The sequence below is a fragment of the Elephas maximus genome, chromosome X (assembly GCF_024166365.1).
Source record: "Elephas maximus indicus isolate mEleMax1 chromosome X, mEleMax1 primary haplotype, whole genome shotgun sequence".
Lineage (NCBI taxonomy): Eukaryota > Metazoa > Chordata > Mammalia > Proboscidea > Elephantidae > Elephas > Elephas maximus.
This window is the reverse complement of record NC_064846.1, coordinates 56747191-56768270: the sequence shown is the minus strand read 5'-3', so window position 1 is coordinate 56768270 and position 21080 is coordinate 56747191. Positions and strand designations below refer to the sequence as shown.

Here is a 21080-nt window from a genome sequence, read left to right as displayed (position 1 = left end):
CATAAAATGGTCAGGGATCCATGGAATACTGTGTTATGCCTTACACAGACCAGGCACCTAGACTGACTGAATTTCAGCCTTATAACCAGCCCACGCTAAATCTCTCCGGGTTGCAGGCGATAACCAAAATAGAAATCCTTCTCGATCAGAGCTGAATCTGTAGAAGCTTTTATTTCAATGATCAAAAGAATGCAGGTAATAGAATCTATAGTAATTAACATTAGGCATGCACCTCTACCTGAAACTGCTGTTAGTTTTTGACTGGCCTAAATCTTTATGACTAATTTAGGCACATCTTTAACTTTTCTGTACCCTGAAATACAGGGGAAGTTAACTTCTTCCTTGTGGCAGTCTACTAATGTGAATTACCTTCACTGGCTTGATTCCTTTATAACTAAAAGCCTCTAGACTCTCAGGCTGCCTGTACTGCCTCCAGAGGCCATACTTTATATAGGTCTTTAAGTAAGTCATAGTATAGGGGAGGGAGATAATCTAGAAAGTGAAGTGTACAGTCTGAATGCTCCATAGGTTTTTTTCCCAGCACTGATAGTCTAATACTAGATAAGGAGGCCTGGAGTTACAGTAGCAAATTACTCTCCCGCCCCACCACAGCTGTCCTTTCTGCTACAAATATGACTATCAGCCTCCCCAGTAATATGAAATGAATCCACACAAATGACAGATTTTTACCTATGTGGTCCCACTATCAAATTATAGAAAGCAGTTCCACTCTCAAATTATAGGAAGCAGTTAACGGGACTTTGAAAAAAGCACAGTCCCACATACAGTAATATGCATCTGGTAGAGTTTTCCATTCATCTGTCAATTATTTTCACAATATCAGCATTAAAAAACACAACCAAATACACATATGACCTTCAAACCACACACACACAAAATTGGTCTTTGTTCATTCTCAGATGACACGATGTCCCCAAAGTGAAAAAAGGTGGAAACCAATTCCCCGGTAGCCTTTTCTTCAACCTTCCCATCTACAGGTCTTCATTTCTTGAACTACCTTCCTTCTCCGAAGAGGTAACGCTGAGATCAGTCAGAAAGGCTTTCTGAGAAGACTGGCTTGGATTTCTGGGTCTGTTCCAGTCGATTCAAGATGAATTGGCTTGTATCAATGAAGCGCTCAACGCAGTTCACAAAACAGGCCTCAGCCCGACTGTCCAACTTTGGCCCAGGCTTGTCCATGCACTTCTCCTGCTCAGGACAAGATACAGAATCACAAAGGGAACTTGGGGGTGGGGAGAGTTACTTATTGATTAGAGGAAAAATTTCACCTAAAATAGAATCTGATGTTAATAATGTTAACACCTGGCAACTTATCAGGTGTCCAGCAATTTTCTACAGACTTACATTAAATTTTCACAACAACCCTATGGAATAAATAGTACAGTTCCTGCAAAAGCCGGAACCTGAATAAGGCAGAAACCTGTCAAAGAAGAAAAACTCAAGTATTTTCTACTAATAGAGAGTAACAGAAAAGTGATAAGACTGCACCCCGTCAAAGGCAGAAAACTTGCAAGACCTGGAAAAACAAGGCGGTCCCGCTGAGTTCTGGCTCTCACAGGTTTCACTGTATCATTAATCCTCATTTTACAAAGTGAGAAACTGTAGCACAGAGATAATTTGCCCAAAAGCATAGCCAGGAAATGGTGGAGCTGAGATATTACAAAGCTGAAAATGGCAAAATACAAGTGAAGTAGCACTTCACTGAGTTTGGGTATAACCCTAGTTCTGCTTGCATTAAATGCCTTCAAGTTAACTGCAGAAAAAAAGGGTGAAAGGATTAATCACTGCAGCAAGACAGCCTAAAACTTACCAGAGGAAAAAAATCCATGACCTGAGATTCTGTAACCTTGTCTGCTTAAGCCAAAAGTTCTTGAATCCTCTCAAAATGAGTGGTCCATAGCTTACAGGTTCTTAAAGGGTCCTTAACCACCACACCCCCTCCTGAACCAAATATCAAGAATCAAAGCACTCTGGTCCAAGGCAGACCAGAGTCAAGTAGACATTTGTTAAGGGGGCATGGTCCTGCCATACCATAAGTTTATGGGAAAAGGAATTATGGAAACCGATTACTGTATATAGTTCAAATGAATTTCCTTCATTCTTCTCTGTGTACACAAGCTTCAGACCCTCCAACTCCAAGGGAAGTTATCCTTGGCCTCTGGATTCTGTGGGCAGCGTACCGACCGTCCTCGACAGCCAGCAGAACACTTTGATCCCAAGTTGCAAATGCCTTCCACCCTTTTGCCAAAGTCCTCTCACGGAGCACACCCACTTCCTCAACCTTCAGACCTGAGACAGCCTGGCGTTACACAACAATCCAACAAGAAAGGCATGTAAGTGTGTAGTTGGGAGAGATTACGCCACTTTTATAGTTAGTGGCCTAGAGCCACTCATTTCTCACGGGGGGGGGCGGTTAGGGCAACTGGGTAATCGAGGTGAACCTCGGGGAGTCCACAAAGAGCAGATTCACTGACTCCCTGGGACTTGGGCTTCTAAAATTAAAATTCCAGTGCTACGGGCTCTGGTCAGGCTTGGTGATCAGCACTAGTCAGCTTCTACCTCAGGTGCCCAAAAGTGTTGGGTGGGACAGCGGCATAAGTTTTCTTTGATTCACAGTCCTCTGCACCACAAAACCGAGGTCCGGAATGACAGTCCCCTGAGAAGTGGAGTCACCCCTTCTCTCTTCCAGCTCGGCTTGTGGAACCCGGGGAAACCAAAGCGGTGCTGCTGGGTCCGCCCCCTCCCTGAATCCCCGACGTCATAGCGGGTCCCGTGGGGTAAGGGCAAAGGGAAAGTGGGTAAAAGTGTCCAGGTCCCAGCCCCAGGGTCCTCACCCAACAAAGTTCAGTCATCTGGTGTACCAGCTGCTGAAAGCGCTGCTTCTGCGTCTCCACCTCGATGAAATGCTGCAACTGCGGGTCCACGGTGCCCAGACCCGCCGCGGAGGAAGACGAGGGAGAATCCATCCCAGCGCGGCCACGCGTGCCGAGACCAACCCCGCACCAACTCACCGACCTTCACGTGTCTCCGCGACGGAACCGGAACCACAACCGGCCGGCTCAGGGCCCGCCCCCATACGCGCACTGCGCCTGCGCGAGGCAGCCCGTCAGGCCGCTCGGTTGGCTTCGCGTGGCCGCAGGCTTTGTCTCTGCTGTTGGCCGGGGAGGACCCGCGTTCCGCCCCCGCTGCGCCTAGCCTGCGCCTTCAGCTCGCAGGACTTGCCCAGCGCTGCAGTGGCGCTGGCGAGAAATTACTTGCCAAAATAAAATTTATATATATATATATATTTTTTTTAAAGTTACCTCAGACCACGTGGGCAGTTCCTGGGGGCCCAACAGCTCCGCCCCACCCACTTCCAAATTGGCCCGCGCTTGAGAAGTTACTTGCCAAAATAAAATTTATATATATATATATTTTTTTTCTTAAGTTACCTCAGACCACGTGGGCAGTTCCGGGGGGCCCAGCAGCTCCGCCCCTGCCCGCTTCCAAATTGGCCCGCGCTTTTTTTTTTTTTTCAGCCAGAGTGGTTGGATGCGGGCCGGACTCCTGGTCCCATTACTCTTCTTAGCCATTCCCGGGCCCTGGCTCTAGCTCTTTGATGGAGTTTTCTGCTTCCTGACATAGGGAAATGAGGCTCTGGCAGAGTTTATCCCCAACTTTCAGATTCACCCAAATATTTAATGCCTACTCTGTGCCAGACACTATGCTTTAGCTTGTGAGTTTGGCTCTGAATTCTCCAAGAGCTTGAGGGGTTAGATACCGAGGATCCTGTTGAGTTCTCCGTCCAGGAATATTGTGAAACCAATGCCACATCACAGGAATACTGAGATAGGGCGCTTCAGGGGGGCTGTATGATGAATCGAGATAGCAGAGGCCTTCAAGCTTTCTAGTAACTTTATTTTATCAAAAACACCCCTCCCATTTTTATGACGCCATTTTATTCTTGCCCAATCTGCCCCCTCCCCAAGCTCTAATGCCTACCCAAAGAGCTCTTGGGCCTCTTGTGTGGCTATTTACATCCCTCCCTCCCAAAATTGTTTCTATCCAAATTCAGTCTGTTTTCTACTCTTCGGAAATTTCCGGGGTGGGGGGGGGGGCAGCAATACCAGGCAAAATAATTCCTTGGCCTTTGCTCTCAGGGGAGTCAAAGAAGAGAGGCATTCTTAGATGGAGAGTGGGGTCTCTGTGTATTCAGTGGGAGTATAAAGGCCCCAGGGCCAGAAAGCCTGGGATTTCCTCAGAGAAAGTGAAATTGGGGCTTGTGGAGGAGAGGAATAGAACCAAGAAGCTTATTGGCCAGCTCAGGATTCTTCATCCATGACATCTAGAATGTTGCTCAGAAGAATTTTGAAAGTGGGACGTTCATCTGCTTTCTAAAACCAAAGAAAAATACAGTGTTATAGTGGCCTTAAAAAGAAAAAAATGAAATCAAACTCGTTGCCGTTGAGTCAATTCCCACTCATAGCGACCCTATAGGACAGAGTAGAACTGCCCCCATAGGGTTTCCAAGGAGCAGCTAGTGGATTCAAACTGCCCACCCTTTGGTTAGCAGCTGAGCTCTTCACCACTGCGCCACCAGGGCTCCTATAGTGGACTAGAGTCCAGAGTCCAGAATTCAAGAAAAATTCAATGATTAAGCAGCAAACATTTATTAAGTACATACTGTATGTCCAGCACCATACCTTGTTGCTTACAGAAGGAAGAAAGAATAGAAATACAGGCTCTCCATAAACTGCTTGTGAACTTTTTGTTGTTCATAACTCAGGTTATAAGTGTGATAAGAAAAATTTGCAAATTATACTGACAAACGTATTGATTAAAACTGAGGGCTAGGTTCATTATATATTTGCACACAAGTACATTTTTTATTTGGGGTGTTGTTGTTCCACTCCGTGGAGTCAATTTTCAACTTATAGCGACCCCATGTGACAGAATGAAACTGCCCCATAGGGCCTTCTAGGCTGTAATCTTTATGGGAACAGATTGCCAGGTTATACTGAAGTGAAAATGGCTACCAAACAAGTTTAAGTGGTTGAAAGAATTGAAATCCCATAAGCTGTGAAAATTTTTAGTTTTGTTTCAAGCATTGTTGCTATCACCCCATATATCCAAAATTAACAAAGGGAGTAACATTTCAAAATGAGGGGCTGCATTACTGGGCAGGGATCCTGAGTGCCTGGGACCTTTTATCACTGTTTGGCTTCTAGACTGAGGCTCTTTTTGACATCCACAGTCCATAAGCCACTGGGATATTTGGTAACTCAGGGCACACTCATGCCAGAATGGTCACCACCTGTCAGAACCGAAAGGTCATTAGTTCCTTGGTCCTTTGAATCAGTGGTTCTCAAGCCTTGCTGAGTATCGATATTTCCTGAGAAGTTAAAAAACTTCTAAAAGGGTCCTTGGGTGACATAAATGGTTTGCACTCAGCTGCTAAAGGAAAGACTGGCAATTTGAATCCACTCGGTGGTGCCATGGAAGAAAGGCCTGGCAATCTGCTTCCATAAAGGTTACGGCCAAGAAAAACCAAACCAAACAGATTTCTGTGCCCCACTCCAGACACACTTTATTAGCCTCTCTGGGGATGAGCCCCAGCAGTCCATATTTTGAGGACTTCCCCAGGGATTCTAATGCATGTCCAGTTTTGTGAACCACTACTTTAAACAGGCTATGGAGAAAGTGCCTGTCTGAAATGGTTTTTAGTGAGCAGAGTGAGGGCACCCTAACTGTGAGGGAGTGTAGCCAGCCGCCCTTAATCCTGCCTCATGTAGGAGAGACAAGGGAAATGGTTCCAAAGCGTTCTCCTTTTTCCCACACTTTCCTTGTGACCTCTGTCATTTGTTCAAGGGCAAGGAAGCATGATCTGACTTGCTCTTCACCTCACCGAGGAGGCTTCAGATTCACATATGTGCTTCTTGAACACTGTCTGTCTTTCCTTGTTTGGTGGGGGTGGCGGGGGCAGAACTAAGAGCTGGGCATTTATTTCCTACAAGAGATTTAGGTTGTCAAGTTAAGGTTGCCAAATACCCACTGACAAGTGGAGAAGGCAGCTCTGGAAGGACTCAATGTGAGAGCAGCAAAGCATTTAATAATAGTGGGACAGGTTCCTTATTTCCAAAATACCACACCCATCCACATACCCCACAGTGTACTATATTAAAAAAAAAAAAAAAAGTACTACCTATTTTAGTTCCCTTTCATGTTTTAGGATTAAAAAGATAATCTCATTTAGGACCTCAGGCAGAAAAGATTGGCAGCTAGTAAAGTAGAAGAAAGGGCCTATGACTCCCAAAAGAATAAACAAACTCTAATGACTTTTCGCTTTCAATTGTCCATACGCTTGCCTGGGTGCCTTTGGCTGCCTGGTTTTCCTACATGATGTGGCTCCACAACACCCCCCTCCCTAAAACTGAGTTCGTATGGAGGGTTGCTAACAATACTCTGGAGTCCTTGGGTGGCACAAACGGTTAAGCGCTTGACTACCAGCTGAAAGGTTGGTGGTTTGAACCCACTCAGAGGTGCCTCAGAAGACAGGCTTGGCCATCAGCTTCTGAAAGGTCACAGCCTTGAAAACCCCAGGGAGTGCTTCTACTCTGCACACACGGGGTTGCCATGAGTTGGAATCGACTCAATGGCAACTGACAACAATGATACTCTAGTGAGAACTGGGGTGGGCCTGGGAAAGCCTCTGGTCATTAGAGAATTTGGGATGTAGGCTGGGGTAAGGAATGTGTACAGTTATCAGTCTGTGTCCAGCTGGCAGGCAGCCATGGAGGAGGACCTGGGGGCCTGGCAGTTTACATGGCAAAGTAGGTTTGAGCAAATAATCTAAGAGGAATCAATAAAACACTTACCTCATGCCAGCAGCTGTACATGATGGTATATACCCTCTCAGAAGCCAGATGAGGCCTGTAGAGGCGTAGGCCTTGGGCAATGTGTTCGGCGGTCTCACTGTTAGTAAATCTCTCATATGGCATCTTCCCTAGAGAGTAGATTTCCCACATCAAAACCCCTAGAAGATTGAAAAAAGAATGTGTTTAGCCAGTTGTCAGTCTTTTGGGGTAGTAAGGGTCCTAGTCTTCTTAGATCACCCTCAAAGATTGGAATCAACTGTTCCCCCCCTGTGTTTTTTTGCATTTGTACAAACTTCTGCTATAGTACTGACTACATGGGATGGCGATCAGGGTTGCTCTAGAATATTAGCTCCTCTCTGACAGGGACAGGATCCCAAAGTGGCACAAATGATTTGCACTCAACTACTAACCCCAGGGTTGGGAGTTTGAACTCACCCAGTGGTACTACAGAAGAAAGGCCTGGCGATCTGTTTCTGTAAAAATTACAGCCAAGAAAACCCTATGGTGCAGTTCTACTCTGTAATAGGGTCACCATGAGTTGGAATTGACTCGACAGCAATGGATTATTTGGTTAGGAGAAGGACAGCATCTTTATTTGTCTTTGTAGTTATAGGATCTGGCAGAGTCCCTGGTATAGAACTAACCAAAACCTGTTGCCGTTGAGTCGATTCAACTCATAGTGACCCTATAGGACAGAGGAGAACTGCCCCACAGGGTTTCCAAAGCTGTAATCTTTACAGAAACAGACTACTACATCCTTCTCCCAGGGAACAGCTGGTGGGTTCGAACCGCCAACCTTTCAGTTAGCAACCGAGCTATTAAGCACTGCACCACCAGGGCTCCTTGGTACATAATTAGCTTTCAGAAAATATCAAATACTGAATGAATTGTTTGCTTCCTTCAATATATTATAAGTTCTAAGAAGGCAGGGATCGTTCTAGTTTACTGTTGTTATCCCCAGCAACGCCTGTGGCGCCTGACATGTAGGTGGCACTCCCTAAGTATTGGATGAATGAAAGCAGGAACAGTCTCTTTGGGAAAGCTGCAAAGTGTGAATTTTCCCATTGCATTCCTCTTCCTTTAGGCTGTGTAATTTTTACAGTCTTATCCACTTACCAAAAGCCCAAATGTCAGATTTGCTGCTGAACTTGCTGTACATAAGGACTTCTGGTGGAGACCACCGGACTGGAAATTTGGAGCCTACTGAGCTTGTATATTCATCATCCAGGACATACCTGCGAGGGATTCAGGACTTGGTACAGTTAGGATTAGAAGAGCTTGCTATTTGCTTTAGTTTTCTTGGCACAGTCACAAGAGTTGCACAAATGTGCACTTACAGGTTTTCTCAAAAGGCTCTGCTGGCCAACCAGTGTCTTTTACAAATGCAATTTTTAAAAAATATTTTCCTGTTTTTCATATCTGATTTAGCTTTTCCGATAAACATTGTGATTACAGGAAGGATGAAGTGAAATAAATCTAATAGGTGCTCTTCTCTATCCCCCTTTCCATTCCCTGTTCCTCTCCTTGCTTCCTTCTATTCTGTCATTGCCAGTGGGAATTAGACCGCTTATTAAAGAAGACGGGATGGAGCAAAGTCAACAGGATTACAAATCAAAATAAGGTGTTGGGAGACTAGCTAACAAAGAGGCAGGGCAGAGATAAAGGGAGAAAGGAAAAGAGAGGGATATAGCAATAAGGCAAAAGGATGAAAGAAGTGACTTAAATACTTCAGAGGCAGAAAAGGAATAAGAAGATGGTAGAAAAGACTAGAATGAGGGGAAAAAAGAAACAGAGGGGTTAAAAACTATAATGTCTCCTCATCTTTGTACTGTGCTATTTTCACTTTTAAAGGGAAAGATGAAAAGGGCACACTCACCTGGACAGGCCAAAGTCAGATACTTTAACAACTCCTTGGTCGTTAACCAAACAGTTTCGAGCAGCCTGTAGTACAACAAATACCAGTGAGACTTGGGCCCTGGCACACAGGTTAAAGGCACAAAGCTTTTCCCCACTAGCAGAATGAAGCCTGGGAAGCTTCATCACTTTGAACTAGACACCTTATCACCTAATAAGAGTCAGTTGCTGCCACTAAGACATTTTGATGCATTTTTGCACATGGAAAGCAACCTGCTGCATAGTCATAAGTAAAGCCCTGAGGACATACAGAATGATTTAATTCACACGGGCAATTCCATAACACCCATCCCGTCCCTGAAACGCTGAGAAAATTAAGGGAGAATGGAAGAGAAGTTTCTTTTGTTTTCTGCTTTTCTGCCAGTGGAAGGAGGAGCAATTTAGCCTTGGCCTAGCTGAAACGAACAGTGCCACAGACTCAGATGCCACCAGGGGCCAGGCAGGTAAAGTAATAGAATGGAGTGGGGTGGGTAGTGATTGCAGGAAATGGGAGAACACACGTCTGGTCTAAAGGAGGCAGCTCCGGCTCAGCTGACTGGTAGCATGGCCTGTGAGAATACTGGCCCAGTATTACAGGGTGGTCCAGATTTTCAACATAAGCTGGAAATTCCAGTTTTTTTTTAATGTGAAATATCTCTTTTTGAGTGACTGCTAACTAACATATAACATTTTCTTTTAAACCCATGTGGGCCAAATACACCCACAAGCCACCAGTTTGTGACTCTGATGTAACCAAATGATAGCTCTGTGCCAGGAGCAGTCCCTTTGGGAAGCACAGGGTTGGGTTGCCCTCCTGTTCCAAGTCCAGAATGGCCACTGAAGGGCCCCACCATTTCCTTTTGGGGGCTTGGTGGGGAGTCACTGCTGTAGTATCCACCGTGGCAAAACCCATGGATTTGAGGCTGGAGATAGTTGACTGGTTCTCCACTGGGGCAGAGGCACAACTAACTTTTAGCGTTTTCTAGATAAAACTTAAACAATGGCACCAGTAACCTCCTTTCCCCATCAGTGTATGGTATATCTTCCACTGCTACTTCTATCCCCTCAGCCCTCAGCCCCAGGCCAATCCTCCTGAGGTCCCACCAGGTCTCGGTGAAGGAACTGCTTTGACTCCAGGTATTCCATGGCTTCACAGACATCCTTGCACATCTCCAGCAGCTGCTGAGTCTGGAAGCGGTGTCGCATCTCCCTCAGGTAGTTCAGGAGGCAGCCATTGGCCATGTACTCAGTGATGATAAAGATGGGACGCTGTTTGGTGCAGACGCCATACAACTGCACCAGCTTCTCATGGGAAAGATTCCTACAGAAGACGCAATGAACTAGTCCTCCCCTTCTGGCCCTACATACTAGTCATAAAGGGGCTGGGGAAGAAAGGGGTTGGCCTAGAAGTAGAGCACCAGATAAAGGACCATAACGGCAAGTTTACGTTCCTCCTTCCCACCCTAAACCTCAAGTGCCTAATATGTGGGAGTGAGCAGGGATTTAGAGCCCATCAATAGAACAGAAAACAAGCCCAGGGCTGAATGAACACTAAGGCTAAATTAAAATCATTCTTTTGATAGTCTCATTTTCTACATCTGCTCCCAAATGCTACTGAGATGGTACACATCCATGATCAATACTATTCTCAACCAATATCTAAGGCAGAGAAATGATTACCTTAGCAGCTAGAACTCCCACAAATCAAAGGTTGACCTCAGGCCCTGGTCCCAAATCTCTCTCACTGTAAGTCACCTTAAACCATAGTATGTTATCCTGGTCATTCTTAGATTCCAGCAAAGAGTTGAGTTTGGACTGTAACTCACATCATGACTTTGGCTTCTTCAATGAACTCATCCTCGGACATGGAGCCTTCTTTGATCATCTTGATGGCCACGTCATACTGGCCTCTCCATTTCCCGTACTTTACTACCCCAAATTGTCCAGTCCCCAGCTCCTTCAAGAATGTCAGGTCCTTTGGATCTATTTCCCATGATCCTATAACAACAAAACTTTGGTGTGATTCTTTGGGAGTTAACCCAGTGATTATGCATATAAAATTCCTACACTAGATAATCCTTACTGAGGTAGAAATAGGGAACTAGTAAAAGTGAAGTTCTCAGGAATACTTATCCATCTTTGCTCATGGTAAATCTCAGGCACAGGGAGTTCATGGTTGGAGAAATCTGGGAATTTTAGGTGAAAGTTGGTCATAAGGCAAGAAGATGAACAGCCTCTCAAAAAATCCCTTTATGAGGTTAGATAGGAAGCTTAGGGGGCAATGAGTCCATGATAACGCAGGAACAGCAATTCAGAAAAGAAGGGTGAGAGTGGTTGCACAGTTTGAAGAATGTAATCAATGTCACTGAATTGTACATGTAGAAATTGTTGGATTGGTGTATGTTCTGCTGTGTGTATTTTCAAGAACAAAAAATAATTTTAAAAAGACCAAGGCCATTAACAATACCATCAAAACATGAAATATTTAGGAATAAACTTATTAAAAATTTGCAAAATATTTGTGTGAAAAGTACAAAATATTCCCGGGACAAATGTCTAAAAAACTAAATAAATGGAGCTTTTTTTTTTTTTTTTGTACCTCGTTGGTGGGGGGAAAAAAAATTTATGAATCTATGTGCTTGCAATACCAACAGAAGCCACTAGAGGGAGAAAAATCATTTAAAAAAAAGTTGTGCTTGGCTTTGTCTTAACTTTCCTTGGGGTTAAAAAAAAAAAAATTGTAGCTGGTGCAGAATTGGGTGCTGCAAGGACACTCACTGACTTAAGGTGTAATTGGCTCTCCCGAAGGTAGTCCTTGCAACTGGCCAGCTCACCCTACCCCAGAGAAACAAGCAGTTACCGTAACCCAGGCCCGCAGTGGAAGGCGCGTTCTTATTTTGTTGAGACACTGGATATTTGAGCCTGGATATGAGTCCTGAAACATACAAAGGGGTATGTTTGTACCTAGCTGGTGCAGCCTAGACGATGATCCCTCACATATCTCCCTCACAGCCTCACTCTTCTGATGTGCGTTTTTCTAGGAAATCTCCACAAAACCACATTTTGGGGAAGTTTCTCCTGTCACAAGAGTTCTCAGGGACCAAAAAAAAGAGAGAATACTAATTTAAATACATCCCCGTCCCCCAACTAAATATACCCTTACCTAGGCTTTTTTTAGGCTTAGCTCAAATCCTGCCTTCTCCGGGAAATTTTCCCCGTGAATTAATGCCCTCACCAACCTGCCAGTTTCTAGGATTTCTACACTACTTAGAAAATGGCTTCTGATGTTTTCTAATTTTATATTCTTTGAGGGCAAGGACCTTGACTCATAATGTTTCCGTGTGCTTCTCTCTCCCTCTTTTTTTTTTTTTTTTTAATACTTATGGTCGAGTTGATTCTGACTCATGATGACCCTAGGTTTGTCAGAGTAGAACTGTACTCCATAGGGTTTTCAGTGGCTGAGTTTTCAGAAGTAGATTGCCAGGTTAGTATCAAGGAAATTTCTGAGCATGAAGTAGGAACTCAGTGAATACTTCCTGATTGATCAATCATCAGCCTCTTCTGTGTCTTTCCTTAGCGCTGAGCATTTAAATCAACTGACCAATCACCAAAAAGAACTCAGTCCCTATTGGGTGTCCGGTCTGCCTTTGACTACCTCTATACTTGACCTCTTTCCAGCCTCATAGGGGTTTATTTTCACAGTTTATTCACACTGCCCTCTGAAGCTTATTCTTCCCCTCACCACCGTGTCCTCAATTGCTTCTCCAGGTGTTTGTAACATCCTTCTTTTCAGTTGCCCCTGACTCACCTGCAGAGTTATGCTGGTGGTAGTTAATGAGCTCAGGGATGGTGCTGAAAAGGTGCTTCTCAGCCAGGTAATACTGGCTCTGAGGTGTGGAACACACAACATAATGGCGTATCACCCCTTGAGGGTCCCTGAGGAAGTGGATGCTAAATCAGCAACTTGGGAACCAGAGTCAGTGGAACCCAACAAATGAAGTGAGATAAGTTTTGAGTTGAAGGGACAGAGGGATGGGGAGGGGCCGACCATTAAGGAGCTGTTGGGAGGGCACCCCCTTCCTTTCTCGCCAGGGCTTTGGAGCAGTGGCACTTACCCTGTAGATTTAGCAAACACAGACACAGTGTATTTTCCAGCTTTGCTGGAGTCTCTAACAATGAAACCTCCTTCTTTCCCCTGAAACAATGAAAAAGAAGCTGACTGTAGGAGGAAGTGGCACTCATACTTGCATCCCACTTGCCCAAACCTGAGAGAAAATAGAACCCCTGATTTTACTGCCAAGTTCCATGCTTGAGCTGCCAGCCTCATTGCTTTTGGTACTGAAAAGTGGAATTGGGATCCCGTAGGATAGTGGCCTTGCCTGGAGGTGGTGGGCAGCAACAGGCCCTCAAATCAGGATCCTTGCTTATTGTGCAAGGAGAATGTTCTTTGTTCACATAGTTGCTTACGGTCCCACACTTACTTCTTGCTTTAGCAGTTGCTCAGCTTGACTTCGAGTCATGTGTTTGGAATACCACCTGCAAAGGGAAAGTGCTTGAGTGGCTCCTAGACCATGTAGTAATTAGTTCAGAGGTTAGAGCGACCTCCAGGGCTGGTCCATGTCAGTGTTTCAATCAATTCACTCAAACCCTATTATTGAGTACCTATGTGCCTAGTGCACTGCATCCCTTTCCCAGCCCAGGTTGACACCAAAGATTCATGGAAATGGACAGTGGAGGGTGAAGGGACCAGGGCTCTCAAGGAAAATCCACTTCCATGATTATGGAGAAAAGGACAACGATAGAAATTTGACATTTTTATCCTTTGAAATGTTTCCTATCAGGCTGTCAAACTCTGGTTCTTCTGGAGCTGGGGGGGTGGGGGGGGTGGTAACCTCACCAGCTCTCTTTAAGCAGAGGGTGTTTAGGGTAAGGGTAAGAAATTGGTACTAACTTGGGATGGTAGCATCATTTGACCCAGTTGGCATTGATTTTAATATGTATCTTAAAATTTAAAAATTGTTGATGATATAAAAAAGATATATATTTTGTTCCTTCTGGAAGATCGTGGGCTGGGAACATAAGGATACTCACTCATACATTTCTATGGAGTCTTCTGCTTCTGTGACGTAGTTACTAGGGATGTAGCCTTCCTCCCTGCAGAGAAGACAACATGGTAGACCATCCAGCATCTCCCCAGCTTTGGGGAGAAACAGATTCCTATATCCCTGGGCTCAGAACCAATCTCAGATGGAGCTGTATATATATCATGCCCACTCTCAAAGAACATCACGTCTCTGATGCACGCACCTGTGGCATTGATTCTATGCGCACGACAACGTGTGTGCTATACCCTGGAAGCTCAGAGTGGCGGCAGAGGCCACATGTGGAGCTACACGCTGGGAGGTGCTTGGAGGGAGAGCATATTCACTTTGGGATATAATGATCAGGATACTGAGTGGGGGAATTATGCTGCAGGATTTTGCAAGGGCATGGATGGGGGGCACAAGGCTCAGGAACGGCTGACATGAACTTACCCATTTTTATCCCGTGCTCTCCACCATGGTAAGTTGCTCTGCTCCAGGATAAAATACTCTTCACCCTTGCGCAGCTGTAGATCATTTGCATTCATTGGCATATAATCATAAAGGGCTACAACCTTTTTCAGCTCACTTGTGGAGACAGGGGCTGCTGTTGGCTCAGGAGGTAGTGGTTTTTTCAAGATCTGTGTAGTTAGGAGAAAAAGTAAGGGGATTTGGTTAACTATAGAGTATTCCCATCATCCCTCCCAATTCTCTGGCTTACCAGAGACACCATTCTAGCCCAAATCAGGCACAACAAAAGGTTTATTTAGCATTCAGTCAACAGCCATTTTTGAAACACCAACGTGAGGGTTCTCAGCCTGGGTTGTGTACATTAGAATTATCTGTTGTGGAGGCAGAGCCAACATTGCCCTATAGACAGGTAGATAGACAGAATCGCCTGTTGTTTTTGTTAGCTGTCGTAGAGTCAGCCACCAACTCATGGTGACCCCATGTACAATGGGATCAGACCAATGTTATCCGTAAGGTTTTCACTGGCTGATTTTTGGAAGTAGCTCTCCAGCCCTTTCTTTCTAGTCCATCTTAGTACGGAAGCCCTGCTGAAACCTGCTCAGCTTCATAGCAACACACAGGCCTCCGATGACAGATGGGAGGTGGCCACTTATAAGGTTCATTGGCCAGGAATCAAACCTGGGTCTCCAGCATGGTAGGGGAGAATTCTACCCCTGAACTACCACTGTCCTCAGTGGAATCACCTAGGGAGCTTTTTGTCATTATTATTATTTTTGAAATTATTTATCAAGCATTATTCTTTCTTTGTGTGTGTGTGCTTTAGGTAAAAGTTTACAGAGCAAATTAGTTTCTCATTAAACAGTTAATACACAAATTGTTTTGTGACATTGGTTGCCAACCCCTCTATGTGTCAACACTCTCCCCTTCTCCACCCCGGGTTCCCTGTTTCAATTCGTCCAGTTTTCCTGTCCCTTCCTGCCTTCTTGTCTTTGCTTTTGGGCTGGTGTGCCCATTAGTCTCGTATACATGATTAAACTATGAAGCACTTCCCTCATGTGTGTTATTGTTAGCCCTATAAAATCCAAAAAAAAGCCCACTGCTGTTGAGCCAATTCCAACTCACAGCGACCCTATAGAACAGAGTAGAACTGCCCCATAGGGCTTCCAAAGAGCGGCCGGTAGATTTGAACTGTCGACCTTATGGTTAGCAGCTGAGCTTTTAACCACTACACCACCAGGGCTCCGTTAGGCCAATAAAAAAAAACAAACCCTTTGCCATCCAGTCAATTCTGACTCATAGCGACCCTATAGGACAGAGTAGAACTACCCCATAGGGTTTCCAAGGAGCACCTGGTAGATTCAAACTGCCGACCTTTTGGTTAGCAGCCGTATCTCTTAGCCACTATGCCACCACGGTTTCCATTAGCCCTATAGACCTGTCCAATCTTTGGCTAAAAGGTGAACCTCAGGAGTGATTCTGGTACTGATTTAAAAGGGTGTCTGGGGGCCATATTCACAGGGTTTCTCCAGTCTCTGTCAGACCTACGGAGCTTTTAAAAATCCTGACACTCAGGCAGTTTCCCAGACCAATTGCATCAAAATCTCTGGGAGTGGGCCCCAGGCATCAGTATTTTTGAAGCTTCCTGGGCAAATACCATGTACAACCAAGGTCAGGAAACCTGCTTGGCACTGAACTAGTAAGTGGACCTAGTAAGTGGCTCGGAACCTCAGTTTCTGTATTTGTAAAATGAGTGTAGTAATACCCATGTTGCTTACTTACAGTATATGATAAAGAGCTTCTTAGACCTCAAAAAGTAACCAAAAAAAATCAAATTTTAAGGTAAAACGTTAGTGGTAGATTTTAGGTGTCGTTCACTGTTAAATTCTTTCACCTTTACCATATGCTTCAAATTTTTTATAATAAAATGATGGGGAAAATACCAGGGTTTGTGACAGTGTTTCAAACAGGTGATTGGATTAAATTGTTACCAACAGCGTCCTAATAGCCCTCTGCCTTTCCAGTGAAGAGGAAGTCCTAATGAGCAGGACAAATCCTCTGTCCCAGCAAGAATACCAATTAACACTGCCAATTCCCAGAGGAATTCTAAGACTGGTGTATTTTGCAGTGGTTAACCATTGGGCTGCTAACCAGAAGGTTGGCAGTTCGGATCCACCAGCCGCTCCTTGGAAACACTATGGGGCACTTCTACTCTGTCCTATAGGGTCTCTATGAGTCAGAATTGACTTGACAGCAATGGTTTTGTATGTGTGTGTGTTTCCAGGGTGTGACTGCAAATTTCCATCTAAGCAGTAGCAGCATCCAATTTCCGCATATACCTGGTCCTCCTCGGGAGTGGGAGGAAGAGGCTTTTTTGTCTTCCGGTGGGAGCTCCCAGGTTTTAAGCCTGAAAAATAAGAAGCCAGCGATGATATGGAATGCATTTTAGGACAAGTTTCAAGGTCAGGTTTGGTCAGGAACTTGGCTCCCATACAGTGCCTTTAGGTAAGGTAGAAAAAGGGTGGGTGGATACAGCCCTGTGCCAGGGCACACAGCTTGGAGAGCAGGGCCCTAGCTGGATTTCTGTCCCTTTTTGCAGGCCCCTTTGTGCCTGGGCTAAAATGGAAAACCACATGCATATGTACATGTTTGGCAAGTTGGGTTAGACAGTTGGAGAGCGATGGAAATAGAATCAGAGGAGGGAGAAATCAGAACTCTTACTTCCATTCCTGTTCTCCAAAATTTGGCAGCCCATGGCGTTTTTGGCTGTCTGAGAGCAGCAGAGATACTGCCCATCAATCCAGAAGCAAGGGTGGTATTTCTGTACCAGATCACTGTTGTACCGGATTACTGTTGCAGGAGAGAAGAAAGAGAGAAAGAGAGATCACATCTGACACGAGGGAGAATCCATCATTAGCATGTTTTCCTCTTTGACTGGGGTTAGTGGTGAGCTTCAAACAACTGCCCCTTCCTCATTCACCCTGAAGGAAAGAAGACAACAGGACTGGTTGGCTCACATGACTAGCCTATCTGACGTGTATCCTGGCCCTGCAGTGTTCCTGTGCAGTTCTCTCCAGTGGTCTGTCATGATGAATAACTCCTGACCAGCAAGATAAAGATATCTGATGTCTCCAGAACTCAAGAACAAAAATGTGATATCTGTATTTTCCATAGCCATTTACAATCTTCCTGTAGGTAGGGCAGGTATTGATTATGGTGTTCATTGTCCAGATAAGGCAAACAATGTGTCCAAGCCAAACTCTCACTCCAGTGTTTAATATACCAAGTTCCCAGGTCCCTGAGTGATCTTTCAGGGATATCCGCATTAATGAGAACTTCTGGATTAAGCTTTCTGTGTTAATAGAATAGTCAACAGAGCTGAGCTCAAGAGCAAAACTACTGGTAGAACTGAAGGTGATTCTGCCTCTGGAATAAACATGGCCTTAGTCTTCCTAGGGACACTGGAGTGGGTTGAGCCCATTGCTGAGCATGAACATAGAGGCTCCATTGCCCTCACAGGCTTATGAGGCTGAAAAGATTTCCCAGAAGCCAAAATACTTTGCAAAGACTGGGATGGTTTGCAGATAGAAGGAATTCATGTGTCTGTGTTTAATAGTATGACACTTCAAGAACTGTAACATAAAGTCAATTAGAGAAGTCATCCGAGAATCATGTTGTCAGATAACCAAGATAGTGCTCCAAGAAACAATTGACAGTAGTAACCACTGGGGCACAACCAGGCTGCTCTAAGAACACGCACATTTTATGACACACACATTTCAGCATTTACTACTAAGAAAAATCCCTGGATTGCTCAAAACAAAACAAAGCTTTCCTCTGTAGAGACCAACTCAAGTCCTTAAGAGCGTGCTAGTTACACTGTACTAGCTTATGGCTTTGGAGCAGGCCTAGAAGCTTCTGGTGGCCAGGTGTGTTTTAGAGGCAAATGAACAAAAATTCTTTTTTTTTTTTTTGTAAGTGTTATCTTTATGCTTTTCTAAACATGGATTTGAGACTTCTAGCCATTCTCCCCCGCCCACCCTCACCCCTCGCTTTTCTAGCACTCCTCTTCACCATTGGGAACTTTGGTGGCGCAGTGGTTAAGAGCTATGGCTGCTAACCAAAAGATCGCAGTTTGAATCCACCAGGCGCTCCTTGGAAACCCTATAGGGCAGTTCTACTCTGTCCTGTAGGGTTGCTATGAGTCAGAATCAACTCAATGGCAACAGGTTTGGGTTTTTGTTTTTTTTTTTTTTTTTGGTTCTTCACTATTGGGGAGTCACTGAATGGTGCAAACAGTTAAGCACTTGACTACTATCCAAAAAGTTGGTGCTGTGAACCCACCCAGAGGTGCCTCAGAAGAAAGGCCTGGCAATGTACTTCCAAAAGGTCACAGCCTTGAAAGCCCTATGGAACACAGTTCTACTCTGCACGCATGATGCCATGAATCAGAATTGATTCAATGGCAACTGGTTTGTTTTCTTCTTTACCATTGTACCAACAGCAGGGTGGTGGGAGCTGTTCAGGTAGGGTGCAGGTAAAAATGGGCTGCATGGTCTGCAGAGAATTTGAAAACAAAAATAAAACTGACTAAAAGTCCATCTGCCTTTTATTTTTACCATGCACTGGCAATTCTGAACAACGTCCGTGATAAACTACTCCTCCCTGCCAGGGCTGATTGCTGATTGCTCTCACTACCTCCCTTCTCTACCTATCCGCCCCTCCCCCCCGCCCCATGCCTCAGAGATTTGAAGACCGTCAGATCCTCCGTGCCTTCCGCAAGGCTGGGCAATAGTGTACGTGCCAAGAATACTTAACTGACAACTAACTACTCTGATAAATTAGGTTATGCTAATATGCTAATGAAGGAAAATAAGGCTTCCTTCCCCTCTCTACCCCACCCCCACCCCCACCCCCAGCACACTCATTAAGAACCCTCCCTACATTCCTAAATAATGTCTGACTCTTAAGAGATTCCTTGAAGATAACACGTCTTCTTTTGCCGGCTAATCCAGAACTGGCATTTCCAGCTACTTAGGAGAAGATTGCAAAAGCAGGGTGTCCAGTGGGAGGTCTAGGGCAGACTGCTTACTTCACCAATGCATAGGGCCAGCCCTGCCTGAGAAGCACTAATGGTTGGTGCACATCTCCAAGTACTTGATGGTCTGGTCTCTTATATTTACATTTATCAAGATAGCTATAATTCCCGGCTACCACCAATGACTGTCCTGACAGGGAACGCAACAGAGAATTCCTGCTGGAGCTGGAGAAAAGTGGGGTGCAGACTGCAAATTCTAGTAAAGCAACCAGTTTAATGGTCTGCTGAGACTGGAGGGACCCCAGTGGTCATGGCCCCCGGACTCTGTTAGCCCAAAACTAAAACCATTCTTGAAGCCAACTCTTCAGACAAAGATTAGACTGGAATGTAAGGTAGATAATGATACTGGTGAGGAGTGAGCTTCTTGGCTCAAGTAGCCACAAGAGACTATGTGGGCAGCTCCTGTCTGGAGGCGAGATGAGAGGGCAGAGGGGGACAGGAGCTGGTTGAATGGACACAGGAAATACAGGGTGGAGAGGAGGAGTGTGCCATCACAACTACGGTCACATAACGATGTGTGTATAAGATTTTGTATGAGAAACTGACTTGAATTATAAGCTTTCACTTAAAGCGCAATAAATAAATAAATAAAGATAGCTATAATCCTGTTTCAGGCATGAAGGAAACATTTCTCCCCATATTGGTCTTGGAGTTCCACTAATGCCATCCTTTCACGCATTTTGGTGACATTGGTCATTTGTCTGGCTCTTGAAGTGCCCATTAGGACAGGCTGTATTGGCCTTTAACTAAACAAAGATTGAAGAGTGAAGTGTACACGAAGTGGGACTGTAACATAAAAATGTCCACTGCCACGTTCAAGGAAATGGAAGGAGACAGGCCATGGCTAAGTCCTCAGGGATGCAACCTACGCATGGAAAGTGCTGTTGAAGCAAAGGTGGCGGCCGGATATGAGGCCCCTGAGGCCCTACTTTGTTAATTGAGGTATAACTGACATATAATAAAGTGCACGGATCTAAGGTGTACAGCTAGCCACATTCATCTAACAACTGTTTAACCACCATCACTCAGATTCAGCACCTCAGAAGATCCCCTCATGCCTCTTCACAGTCGATACTCCTGCAGAGGTAACCAGTATTCTGACACGTTCCCTTTTCACGTTAGTAACGTTCCATTGGGGCATTTCACCCAGGAGACAGAGAATCTATCGGTAGAGTGAGATTTATGAATCCTACGGCATCCCACCGCTGGCATTGCCAGAACCTTGGGCTGACCTGGGATTGTCAGTGACTTGTACCTGAGTCTCCCAGAAACCATGGTATCTGTTGGTAAGTGCCTAATTTGGGACTTATGTTGTCAGCCCAGGCAGGTTCAACAAGACATACACCCGGGCTTGGAACAACTGGGAAAAAAAATGCCTACAGTAAAACATAAGGGAAGAGAAGGCAAAACCACACCTGGCCACACTACCGACCCACTAATGACCCAACTGAAGTGGTGGGGGCATTTTGTTTGTTTTGGTTTTATTTTTGGCCTCTTGTAATTTTATTTACCCAACGAGCTTTAATGGCAGTGCATAATCGACACAGCAAGGTTAAGACTTGAGTAAATAAACCGAGTTTATAGTCTGGATAGTCTTACCCTCGGTCATTGCTTACACCTTGAATATACTGGGTACTCAATAAATATTTGTTGGATTAAAGTACC

General features: G+C 44.9%; 2 protein-coding genes across 2 annotated transcripts in view; both read right to left on the bottom strand.

Moving 5' to 3' along the window:
- Window positions 1–396: 396 nt before the first annotated feature.
- TIMM8A (translocase of inner mitochondrial membrane 8A) lies at window positions 397–3070 on the bottom strand. Its single transcript, XM_049871885.1, has 2 exons — window positions 2856–3070; window positions 397–1209 (listed from the first exon to the last, which is right to left on the bottom strand). The coding sequence occupies exons 1-2, from the start codon at window positions 2985–2987 to the stop codon at window positions 1048–1050; spliced, it is 294 nt and encodes a 97-aa protein (XP_049727842.1). The 5' UTR covers window positions 2988–3070; the 3' UTR covers window positions 397–1047.
- An 838-nt stretch (window positions 3071–3908) lies between these two features.
- Window positions 3909–21080, bottom strand: part of BTK (Bruton tyrosine kinase) — a 35822-nt gene continuing 18650 nt past the window's right edge. Inside the window, exons 6-19 of the mRNA XM_049872650.1 lie at window positions 17039–17167; window positions 16657–16724; window positions 14303–14490; window positions 13860–13922; window positions 13250–13304; window positions 12884–12963; window positions 12577–12704; window positions 11629–11703; window positions 10595–10766; window positions 9873–10089; window positions 8752–8816; window positions 7992–8110; window positions 6876–7033; window positions 3909–4394 (exon numbers count right to left, since the gene is read on the bottom strand). Of these exons, the coding sequence (XP_049728607.1) occupies window positions 4323–4394; window positions 6876–7033; window positions 7992–8110; window positions 8752–8816; window positions 9873–10089; window positions 10595–10766; window positions 11629–11703; window positions 12577–12704; window positions 12884–12963; window positions 13250–13304; window positions 13860–13922; window positions 14303–14490; window positions 16657–16724; window positions 17039–17167 (1589 nt within the window). The 3' untranslated portion in view covers window positions 3909–4322. The remainder of the gene's footprint in view (window positions 4395–6875; window positions 7034–7991; window positions 8111–8751; window positions 8817–9872; window positions 10090–10594; window positions 10767–11628; window positions 11704–12576; window positions 12705–12883; window positions 12964–13249; window positions 13305–13859; window positions 13923–14302; window positions 14491–16656; window positions 16725–17038; window positions 17168–21080) is intronic.